Source organism: Podarcis liolepis, assembly GCF_965112155.1.
Source record: "Podarcis liolepis genome assembly, chromosome: 17".
Lineage (NCBI taxonomy): Eukaryota > Metazoa > Chordata > Lepidosauria > Squamata > Lacertidae > Podarcis > Podarcis liolepis.
This window is the reverse complement of record NC_139571.1, coordinates 9,560,110-9,572,399: the sequence shown is the minus strand read 5'-3', so window position 1 is coordinate 9,572,399 and position 12,290 is coordinate 9,560,110. Positions and strand designations below refer to the sequence as shown.

Genomic DNA, 12,290 nt, shown 5'->3' with positions numbered 1-12,290 from the left:
ACTGGGCTCCTCATGAATTCTTTTTTTTACTCTTTTCACTATGCAATCCTCGACCGCCCCCCGCAAAAAAGTATCTCTTATAGATTGTTCTTACTTCCCAATCATGTAAGACTGGGCTCACTGCTGTTTCACATTACAGTAGTACCTCCGGTTGCGGACAGGATCCATTCCGGAGCTCTGGTTGGATCCCGAAGTTTCCGCAACTGGAGGTGCCCATTCTGCGCATGTGTGAGGCATGGTAGAGCACTTCTGTGCATGTGCGCGCGGTGAAACCTGGAAAAACACTTCCAGGTTTGCCATGTACGTATCCTGAAGGATATGTAACCAGAGGTGATCGTAAGTAGAGGTACCACTGTACACCTTCTGCATAGAAAATATTTCCATGCAGGAAGCAACACAAATAAAGCCTGTATCTCCATCATCACATTCATTTGAATGTTTATGAGGATGAGGAAATGACAACTTGCTGGCACATGTACATGGCTTGCTCACTCAGGTATGCACTCACCACAATTGATGACCTACACCTTTACCGAAACACTTCCAAGTAGAGAAAAAGTATAGATCATCATGAGGAGTGCACGTGTGTCTATTTCACGAAGTGTACATGCCAGTAATTTGCTGTTTCCTAACCTGTGTAGTGACATCTATGTGACAACCTACATGTGGGTCATTTTTTCCTGCATGGAAACCTTTTCCAAGTGAAAATGCAATGTGAAGCGGCCCAGAGCCCCATCTCATGGGGTGGTGAGAGAACAAATGTGTAGGCAAGGACTATTATGTGAGAAGCCTTGAGAGACCTGGATGGAGACACAGTGACCTGCCCAAGGCCACCTTATGAACTTCCTGGTTGAGCAAACTGATATGTGTCTTCTCCACCCAAATCCAACACCCTTTCCACTGAACTACAATCAAACTTGGGAGTCCTGCTTTCAGATTCTGTCTCAGTTGCAGACTTATAAGCCAAAAACACACTCTATTTGAGGGCTCATCCACACCTCCTTTTGTGCTGCGTTTTTAGGCACAAGTCTGGGCTTTGCAAGTCTGTGTCTCAGTGGGTTGTTTTTTTGTCCTGGCACTTTCGCTGGGAAAACCAGTGTTTTACCGGGGAATCGGAGAAAACAGCGATTAAGTTTTCTGTGGGTTGCTGTTTGCTCCAATTGAGCAGTAAAGCGCAAGTTTTCTCAGGGAAAGTGCTAGGACAAAAACAAAAAACACTCAGCCACGGACCTGGAAAGCACCGACTTGTGCCTAGAAAGCGCAAAGCAAAGGTAAGTGTGGATGAGTCCTGATCCTCAGTTTCCTGTTTGGAAAACATAGGCCTGTAACTGATGTTACAGAGTTGGCTGCAAGAGCATCCGATCTAGATAATGCCAAAGGTAATTCTGGCATTGGAAAGGGGCTTGATGACATACCTACCAACGGAACCCTGGAGTCCTGGTGTTCGATTTCATTTTGTATTCTACCTACTAAACTCTGTGTTATCCCCACCATTGAAACGAAAGCTGAGAAGACCCACGTGCTAGCTGCCTTTCCTTCTCATTTGTGCTTTTGCTCTATTTACAGGGGAGACTTTGGTACTGGGTGCAATGCATGTTGTAGCAGAAGGGTCTCAGCAGACGTGTAGGTGTCTGGCCCTGACCCTCATCCCATCCATCCCTTTAGCAGACCCACGTCCATCAACCCGCCCAACCTCCCCCACACATTGCAAGCTACAATTGGGCTACAGCCACATACAACCCCTGTGAAACTGGCCCCCCTACCTGAGATTGCTGGGGGATGTTTAGAAAGTTGCCGTCCCGGGGTCCGATGCCGACAAACCGGTTGGCAGAGGAGGAGGAGCCTGGCGCTGAGAATGCTGGAGGGGAAAGAGATGTGAGGCCGTTAGGGCCACTGGGAGAGGCTGATGGCATTGATGGTGGTCATGTCAGATGAAGGCCTGCCAGATGAGGTTCAAGACAGAAAAAAATCTAAAGAGAGACTGGGCACAACTCCTCCCACCCTCCCCGGAACAGGATAGCCACCTACAGGTTGTGAGTGCGACCTGCTGTGAAGAGGGACAAAGCTCGCTGCTTGAGAGATGGGGGTTATGGGCACTGACAGATTTGGCCAGCTTGACTGCACACACTACCCAGCAGCTCCCTGAGGGAGCAACTGTTTCTAGAGAGGCCTCAGTGAAGCCACACATCCCAGCAACCTCTGTGGCATTTCAAGGGATCCTTGGATGCTCCTCTTCGATCAGGCGGTGCAGTCTTGTGTGAGCTTGGCCTGGATTGGGATGGAAGTAAGGGAGACTCTGGCCATCGTTCCACAGCCTTTGCTTCGCTTGAGCATGCTCGCTCTCCCCCCCTCTCTCATGGCCCAACATCTAAATCTCCTGGCCTAGTTTTCCCTTTGACCCTAGAGGTTGCCAGGGCTTCTGAGCTCAAGAGCCCTATTAGCAGCCTGAGACAAGCCTCCTGCCCAATGGCAGGGTGGATGGCATCCCCAAACATGCCCTTGTATGGGTCTGCCAGGAGATGGAGTCCCGTGGTCTGCGTGCCTCCCCTGGGCATAATGCTGTGTGCCAGAAATAACTGAGCTCAGTCCTTTGGTATTTAGCGTGGTGGCAGAGGAGGGCAAAGCTCTCAGGGAGGCTGAGTGAGGGGCAGGGAACAGGCATGGGAGATTCCCCCACCTTAAAGTACAACTCCAGTATGGAAACCAGTCTGGGCCAAACTTTGCTTATGAGATTGCGAGAGGTTCTGCAATCACATGCTAACATGCATGTGCATGCATACGAGAACCCAGTGTGGCATTTCGTCTTCATACCCAGCCTCTAACAGCCAATACCCTAAGAGGGTTTTCTCTGCTGCTCATCTTTGTAGGAGCTTAGTAGGGAGCCAGCAGCTCTTCCTTGGTGAGTTTAAGGCCTGGCTTCCAGCGGTGATTGCAGGAATTGGTAGCAAGAAGAAAAAGGTTCCCCCTGTGCTCCCTTGCCCACAATGTAACACTGGAAGAAGCACTGTGTGCCAACCTCCAGCTACCACATAGAGCTGAGCAGCACCACTAGCAGACTCCTGTGGGATATCTGTTGCCGGACTGTAGTGCTTCAGGCTGTGGGTAGAGGGCTGGATATTTTAATGTTCCTCCTCTTCAAATAAATAAATAAATACACACACACACAAAATGAGCAAGTGAAAAAAAGAAAGATAATGGTTCTGGGCCAGTCTTCTTGCTGACATGCTGATTTTGAACATAAGGGAGGGAGGTGATTGGCGGTTGTTGTTGTTTTTCACATAAGGGAGTATTCAAGCAGTCATTCAATTTAAGGCTCATAACAACAGCAGCAGGAACAACAAGAGACTGTTTAGCCTACTGGTTCGAGTGTTGGACTTTGACCTGTGTGACCTGGGTTCAAATCACTACTCCAGTCATGAAACTCCCTAGTTGACCTTGGACTAGTCAGTCCCTGCTCAGCATTCCACCTAGCTCACAGGATTGTTGTGAGGATAAAATGGAGAGGGATCTGTGGGTCACCTTGAGCTCATTGGAGGAAAGGAAGGATATAAGTGTAATGAACAATTAATCGAATAAATAAATTCAGTTCCCACGCTTGCGGTCTGACAGGGTTCAGGCCAGCACCAGCACTTTATGCTGAGTCTACTGATCATGTGGACTAGTTCTTAGTACCCGGAGGTGCCTGGTCTCAACCTCACAGAGAACCACAGTGCCTCACATACTTCCTGACTTTTTTTTTGTTAGCCCTCCTAAACAATGGGAAAGGTAGCAACCCAGACATACGAGACTAGAGCATCTCCTGCCATGCCTACAACCTGTTCGCCACTCACATCCCCCACCCCCTACAGCACCACCATCAATTTAATGGAGAATATGAACAGCGTGGGAGTGAGCAATGCCATGAGCACAGATGTAGAAAAGGAGAAAAAAAAGGAAAAAGGAAAAGAAAGGGAAGGAGAGAAAACAAAAGGAAAATGGAAGTGGTAGCCGATCCTTTCTCCCAAGGGGCCTCACCTAAGCCAAGAAAGTTCGAGAGTCAACTACTTCATAATGGGAGAAGCCGGGGATCCTGCCCCCCCCGCCTCAAATAGATCTGGTGGGCCCACCACGTCCCCCAAAGATGAGAACAGAACCAGGCATCCTGGCTCACAACCATCACCACCACCCTGAGTCATATAACACAGCCGCCCTCCTGAAGGTGGGACAGTCAAATGTCTGGGCTCTCATTTCTCACAAAACACTGGGGACATTCTCAGGGAATCCTAGTTCCCAACTTTGCCTCCGCACCCCTGCAGGCAGACGCTCTCCAGGAAAAAAGCACAGACCACAACTTAGGGCATGACAGGAAGCTTGCTATGGATCTCAATGGAAGTTGATTTTTCAGGCACCAGATGAACACCTGTAAACACAACCCTCCCTCGTATTATGAAAAGCAAAACACCTAGCAGTAATTCTTCTTCTCAGAATTTAATACGTGCAGTTGATTTTCCGTCCCTTAAAAAAAAGAAGGAACCAACAAAAAAACCCAAAACCCAACCCTACCCAGGAGCCACCATGACAACCAACAACTTAATGAATAATAAAAATAAAAAAATTAAAGGTGTCGGAGCTTGGCAGCCTACTGCATCTTTAAACGCTGGGGGATGGGATGGAAGGTGGGAGGGTTTGATGGCAGCTGGGGAAGGGATCAGATGGGGTGTTTCAACCTTTAAAACAAGTATAAAGCACAAGACTTGATGATGACGACATGGTGCCCCCAAGCCCACCCTTTCACTCTCTGCTGCTTGTCCCCCTCTCACCCCTCCGCTCGGCTCTCTCTAACGCTCTGCATCCCTTTCTTCTCTGAGGTGCCTCTTCCTTCCGCCTCTGCCACACCTGTGTGCATTCTTCTCTGCTTCTCCTTCTTTGCCCTTCCTCGGCTCCTCTTTCCTCCTGCTCACTACATCCTTTCTGCCCTGCTCAACCCCTAGCGAAGGGGTTGGTGGTGTGTGAGTGGGTGGGGAAGAGGTGGATTTTTATTTTGCTTCGCTCGGTGGTTTGGGTTACGCTTGGGTCCACTTACAGGGTGACGTTGGTGTCGGCGCTCCGCCCTCTGGGTTAGTGCTGGTGGATTTTGTATCAGGCATTGGAAGGGGCACTGGTCTGGCCACAGGTGGTGGCGGCGGCAGCAAAAATGACCCCGTGACTTTGCCCTGGCCGCTACCGTTAGGCTGCGAACAACATAAATACAGTGATGCGTGAACGAGACAAGGCAACGTTAAAGATGCAGTATCTGCTGCTGGCGGCTCTTAGGGTGTTTTTGTTTGTTTTGTTTTTCAAGAGGGAAGGTCTTTTTCTCCCCCGTCTTCTTTTTTAAAAATCATATTGTGAACTTAAATCTTCCCCTTGCCTCCCTCAAGCTCTCCCTATCTCCTAACTTTCAAGCACGTACATTCTCCTTGCTTGCCACAAGAGACTCAGGCAGCCTTAATCATCATCCAGGGGCTCCCTGTGTTCCTGCTTGACTGGCAGTCTGAACAAGGATTCTTCCACTCTGATGGCAAGGCATTAAAACCACAGTTTTGACTGGAATTATGTCTTACCGCATATCACGGCAAGCTGCGTTGTCAAAGGATACAGCTCAGTAATTAGCAATTGAATGTGCTCTCCGTTGGGCACCCTGAGGCCTGGCTGGAATGGCATTGTAGCCCTAAGACAGCCCATCAACTAGGGCAGCTTGTGACTCAATATGGCTGCCCAAAGAGAATGACTGTAGTAATATGTGACTTACTACTGAGAGGATACTTTTTGACTCTCTTTAGCTTTCCGTCTGTAGGCTTTGGATCCTAACAATGTAGGCTTAAAGGACCATATGTACATTTTGCTCACAAAGAACCACGAGCTGATAAAATGCCTTCGTGTACATACAAGATTTCTCGTCTCCATCTCAGCAAATGCTAAACACGTCTCCAAAAATCAAGTATCTGGTCCTTAGAAAGTGTTGTGAGATTCTGCAGCAGCCATCTAGGTCCACCTTCTAGATTTGGAACCTGTAGCATCTAAATTTTAGCACTAAGCCACAGAAAGAGAAATCTTAGACGCCTTTTAAATAATAAAGAAACCCTGAAATTCAGTTACGTCACAGAGCTGGTGAGCTGGGGACACAAGAAAACACCTCATGTATCACAAATCTAATTTCAGCAGCTTTGGAAAAACTGTTTTCCCAGCTCAGTGTTTCCCTGCCATGTGCATGTATCAAGAAGTGAAGGAATGGTGGTTATAGGACCCCATATGTCAAGACTTATGACAAGTCCGTGGAAAGAGCATGGGATTCCTGGGTAGGACTTAAATCAGAGAAAAAACAGCTTTATGTTTTGAAGGTGTGGCATCTGAAGTGATTTTATTGGTTCCTTACTTTTGTTAGCCCTGAAAAGAAACAGCAGCAATCGCTCCCTTCTTCAGCAACCATAGTGAATGGACCCCCCTGAATCTCTTCTGCAACCCACCAACTTTATTTCCTTGGATTTCTTGATCTTCCTACACCATCAGATTCTCTAATCTGGCTAAGGTCCTAGCAGGATTCAAGGGATGACCATCTTCATTCTGCATGGGTGTCCAATGCTATGTGCTCTCAGTGAAGCAGGAACCAACATGGGATACAAGGATTACGTAGACCATGAGGATGAGCCATCACAAGCCTTTTCATGGCGACGCCTTGGCTTTCAGTTTTGCCAGTGTTTCTATTGCGTGATCTCTGTAGCAGTTTCACTGCTACTCCAGATGCTCTGGTGAATGGTGGAGACTCTTGGCTAAACCAGAACAGTTAAATCTGACTTGGAAACTATGCTAGGTTTGACCAAAGACAAAGGGTGTTGGGGAACCTTAGAAACTTAGCAGCTTGGCTTGGTCTTTTTGCTGCCTTGTGGCAACATGGCTACTCTTCCAAAATATTTCTTGGTAGGCTAAAGGCTCTTTGGAGCTTGTGCCAGCTGGGTTGCTTCCACACTAGCCCTTTATTCTGAAATTGCCATTCTTTGTTCACCTTTTAAAAACAAGGAGTCCACGTAATATTGTTGCCAAATCCTTGCTTCCCAGCACCGTCTGTGAAGCCATCCTGAGTTTTTCAAACCTAATATACAGTCATTTTTATGATGTAAAAGGTAATTGTAGCACCATGCTTGACAGGCAAGGTGCTACTGATGTCTTTAAGGGATACTGTGCTTTTAATCAAAAGCTTCTTGTTTGTAGATTCAGTCATTGCTTTGTTTTCAGTGCAGCTGTGAGATAGTAAGGAACCATCCCTTTACTCAGCTTCTGTTTCCTGTGATGTATGTGTGTGTGTGTCACACTACTGATTTACTTGCATTATTCTTTCTTTTCTTTCTGAGGGCAAAATATTGTTATTCTGCTATAAAGCAAAGAAAAGCAGAGGGGGGAAATAGAAGGAAACCAGTATTTTAAAGCACACTTACTCTGCAGGAAATAGAAGCTGATTAATTATGGGGCAATTCACCACCAAACAAGAAGTGATAAAATGGGCAAAATATGCAAGGATGATACTTTTAATTAGCATCATAGGGGAACATCTGCTCGATGTGACTGACTTGTGCATAAATAGCATTATAGAAGAATCTTGATCATAGGATAGGGCATTGCTGGTTAACATTATAGTATACCAATTGGCAGTTCAGTTTCAATTTCCCTTCTAGGAAATGATGGTAAAGCAGAGGTCTAGTATGGAAGCAACTTTGGTCCAATATCTTCATTAAAAGGAGGCTTAAAGATGAAGAACATTTCTCTTCCAATATTCTTCTTAGCCTGCAAAACTTGTACTGGGCTGATGCATTACAGGATTCCTGCTTGGCAGGGGGTTGGACTCGATGGCCCTTGTGGTCTCTTCCAACTCTATGATTCTATGATTCTAGGATGTGGGAGGCAATACTGCATCTCATCGCAATCCTGCTTCCTCACATGCCAGTCAGAAGGGCTCCCTTTGACTACCTCTGAGGTGAAACTTATCACCTAAAGCATATTCTCTAGTACGAACCAAGTACTTGAGGTAGATTTCAAACCTTCGTCTCAGAAGGTCCCACTTTCTGAAGCCCACGGTGCACGGAAAAGTTCCATCTTCTAGGTACATGAATTCTTCTGCCATCTAACAATTCTGCAAAACCTGACATCTCTGAATCCTGCCACTCTGTAACCTTCACCAATTCCACAGAGGTTCCACATTCTAGCATGTGCTCAGTACAGCCCTCTGGGATCTCCTCCTGTACCACAGAATCCAGAATACTCCAGGTTTTAGAACACTCAAAGCCCTTCAGAAATATATCCTATGAAAAGAGGGTGGCAGATAGGAGAGGGGCAAGAAAATGGGGCAACAGGGGGAAAAGCCTGTCTGGGCCATACAGACATGCGCCCTCCCTTTGGAGGTCATGTCCCACACAAGGCGGAATGACAAGCAGAAAAGAAGCCCGTCTTCTGAATAAATTATATTCCTCTTATCCACCCTCCAAAGCAAGCTCCAATATCCTTGGTGCCCTCAGGGCAGTTCTCCCTAGCCTGAACGTTGTAACTTGGAACACTGTCTATTTTCAGAGGCCAATGTCAGCTGCCAAGAGCCAGTGTCAGTCAGACCGTTCCTTCGAGAAAAAAAGACCCAATTTCTTCCAGACCCAGGGGCCTTGGTAATCCTGCCTCCTGTGCTACTGACTTCCATGTGCCCTAGGCAAGCAGGCAGACAGGCAGACAGGCAGAGGGAGGGAGGGAGACAGAGAGGGGTAGGAGGTGGAGAAGGGTTGTAGGGTGGGGTTTTCTGGTTGGACAGGCCGGCATCCCTGGGCTGAGGTGCATGGCTCTTACCTGCCCGGAGCCCTGGCCTGAGCCGTCCGAGCATACAAACTGCACAAATTCCTTCAGCGAGTCCTGGCCGTGGTGGTGGTGGTAGCGGATGGTCGGGTGTGTGAAGTAGGGGCTGGACTGCTGGATGATGGAGGTTGATGGGAAGTGCAGGGCCGAGGCTGTGGCACGGGGGCTTCCTGGAGAGTGTAAGGACAGATGGACAGAAGCAGAGAGAGAGAGAGAGACAGAGAGAGAGACAGAGAGAGAGAGAGGGAAGGGGGGACAGAAAGAGATGTCAGTAACAACCCCATGCCATGCTGCTTCCATTCTACACAGCCCAACTGATGCTTATACCTCAACAGAAACACCCACCCCGACATCCTTGCTATAAGGGGAAGGGGCGCCATTTTGTCTCATTTGTTGGAATCGAGGGTTCCCTCAACCCTGGCAGGGTAAGGAAACTGCTCTTTTTTCACCAGAGCACAGGTGGGTGAGAATTTGCAAAGATGTGAAAGCCGATGCAGAGGGATCTGAGCAGGGCATGCCACACACCTGTGTGTGTTACACATCTTGCGTGTCTTCCACATCCGTGCATGTTTACCTATAAGCATGCAATAAGTGTGTGTGTGTCTCTGTCTGTTTCTCTCTCTCCATATATATATACCACACACACATACATACATACATACATACATACAAACACACACAGCAGGCATTGAGGGGGGTACCTTTGCTTATGTGCATGTATCCCCCCCATCATATTTTGTGACAAGATGTTGAAGTCCCTTGCCTTAAATTTATATTTTTTTTACACAATTGTTTTAATCAACACCACCGCCACCCATCATCAAAATAAAGTACAAGCACAGGGAGCTACATTTTAAAAATATTCATCTACAATTACCATGCCCTCTCCCATCCTTTTATGCCCTTTATTGTTTCCCCTCCTCCTCCCCGCATCTAATTTAAGATTATTAGCTCATTAGGACAAGGACTTGTCTTATTCCACTTGCATTGCATTGTACATTGGAGGCACTTTACAAATAAATATAATGACAATAACACCTAACTTTCCCCCAAGCACACGAGGGCAAAAGGGCAAGACATACTCCTCTCCTTGGGAATAACTGGAACATTAGTAACTAACAGGGAAATGGGGAAGGGGAGTCAGCAAAGGAACCAGCTGTTGTGGACTGGGGATTGACTCTCCTGTGTGGCTGAAGTTCCTCCTACACACTGATACACAACTAGACAGATGGTGGAACAGGGAATACGGATGAGAGCAAGGCAGTTACACAGAATAACTGGCTGCTGGCTGCACTGGGCAGGTAGAATCATGGCAGGAAACTTGTTCTCTGTGGCAGCTAAATGCAAAGGAAGATAGAATGGGCTAAAATGAAAGGTGGCAGGATTAATATTATTTTAAATTGAACAAATAAATTGCAACAAAACTCAGCCAATGAAGGCTGCTCTCAAAGGTGATTAGGGAGCAACATCAATGAAAAAAGCAGCAGCATAAAACTAGGGATCTGTTCATGAGAAATCTCAGCTTAGGGATGCAATTTTTGAAACTCTTGATGTTGAGCTTATCTGCATGAATCTTTTCTAATTCTCGTGTTGCTCCTTGATCACAATGAAAAGCAAGTTAATTCTTTATCAGTTCTGCTAGAAATACAAACATTTATTGCATATTATATGCATTATTATACACATTATTGTATGTATATGTTGTATATACATGTTGTATATATGTATATGTTGTATATATTGTATACATATATGTGTGTATATGTATGGACACACACAAAATTATCCTGCAGAAATGAAGTCCGACTCTTTTATACATATTGTATGCATAATCTACATATTTTTGTGTATAATTGTGCATATAATTATTCAGACGTTAAAAAGCAGAACTACCGAAAATGCACAAGCAGCTCAGTTGCAAGAGGCAGTCCAAGAGAAGCATGGCTCCATCAGGTCAGAAATGCCATATTCAGTGTCTAAATATGTTTAAAACAAATTTATCTTCTACTGAGCATTTTGCAGTTCCTGATCAGCAGACAAAACAGCTTCAAAGGGTTGACTGAATAGGACTATGGAAAAGATCTGTCCTGCCACAATACAGTGGTGCCTCGCAAGACGAAAAGAATCCGTTCTGTGATTCTCTTCGTCTAGCAGTTTTTTCCGTCTTGCGAAGCAAGCCCATTGACGGATTAGCGGATTAGCGCTATTAGCGGCTTTTAGCGGCTTATCTGCTGATCGGATCAGCTGATAAGCGGCTTAGCAGCTTAGAAAAAGGGGGGGGGAGGAAAAAACCCACAAGAACTGGCAAGACATTGTCGTCTTGCGAAGCAAGCCCATAGGAAATTCGTCTAGCGAAGCACCTCCAAAACGGAAAACTCTTTCGTCTAGCGAGTTTTCCGTCTTGCGAGGCATTCGTCTTGCGGGGCACCACTGTACTGAGAGTATCATTACAGCTGGATTGTCCCCTGCAATCTTTTAAAAATACTTCTGGGGGATCATATACAATTTAAGCTGCAATCCTATACACACTTACCTGGAAGCAGATTCCACACCCGGATTTACTTCTGAGTAGGCATGTATAGGATTGTAATTGTTAGGCAATTACAAGCCAATTTCAAACTTGCCAGTCCTGTGCAATGTGGTTGAGCAAACAGTGGTGGGAGAACTCCAGGGATTGGGAACAAAAAAATATATGTTTCATCATCTCAGAGGGTGATAACTGCTAGAGAACAAGGCAGGGTGTGCTTACTGGCCAGTTCTCTGCACAGGGAGATCCACCAAACTACATATGTCCTTCACTTCAAGCTTCATTGTTATGCAAAAATTATGTGATTGTTTCACCCAACATTTTCTTTTTCAATGAAATGCTGGGGGAAGGTGTTTTAACTCATCCTCCTCTCATACAGTAGCTGGGGGATATTTTTTATTTGGAAAATGGGATGGGGCAGGACATTGTTGCTCAGCTAAACTGGTAGCCCCCCACAGCTGCATTTCATTAAAAGAGAACAACTTGGGAAATTCAGTTCCGTACTGGATCCTCTGCATAAAAGGAAGTCTGGCCCTTCGTTTCTGTTGACAACTCATTCCCTGAGTCTTTCCCAAAAAATTCCATGGCCCAATGTTTAATGCATTCTTTGGTTTGTTTGCTTTTTTAAAAATGCATGTTTTGTACTATTTCATAAATTAAAATATTGGTTTTTTTATAAATATTTTCTGTGTGTTGTGTTTGAGTATTTCTGTAAATAGAATCAGTGACTTTCTGCTGTCCGGAAGCTTTTAAAAAGTTTACTGACAACTTCACACACTGCTGCATTCCTTCGAGTCACTCCTGCGTGTTCAGAAGGAGGAGGAAATGTGCTGTCCAGCAGCAACCAGGTCAAAGGCAAGATCCCACTCCCCTTGTTCTGAAGTGCTGGTACAGCAACTGCCTCCATGTCGGGATT

General features: G+C 46.1%; 1 protein-coding gene across 12 annotated transcripts in view; it reads right to left on the bottom strand.

The window, feature by feature from the left end:
• The window catches only part of NFIX (nuclear factor I X), a 256,420-nt gene that overhangs the window by 16,910 nt on the left and 227,220 nt on the right, over nt 1-12,290 (bottom strand). For 6 of the 12 annotated variants that reach the window (XM_083483093.1, XM_083483089.1, XM_083483091.1 and 3 more), the window contains 3 exons: nt 8,842-9,017; nt 5,063-5,210; nt 1,764-1,858 (listed from right to left, as the gene is read on the bottom strand). In XM_083483093.1, coding sequence (XP_083339219.1) covers nt 1,764-1,858; nt 5,063-5,210; nt 8,842-9,017 — 419 coding nt within the window. The remainder of the gene's footprint in view (nt 1-1,763; nt 1,859-5,062; nt 5,211-8,841; nt 9,018-12,290) is intronic. The other 6 variants (XM_083483095.1, XM_083483087.1, XM_083483094.1 and 3 more) reach the window with 2 other exon arrangements.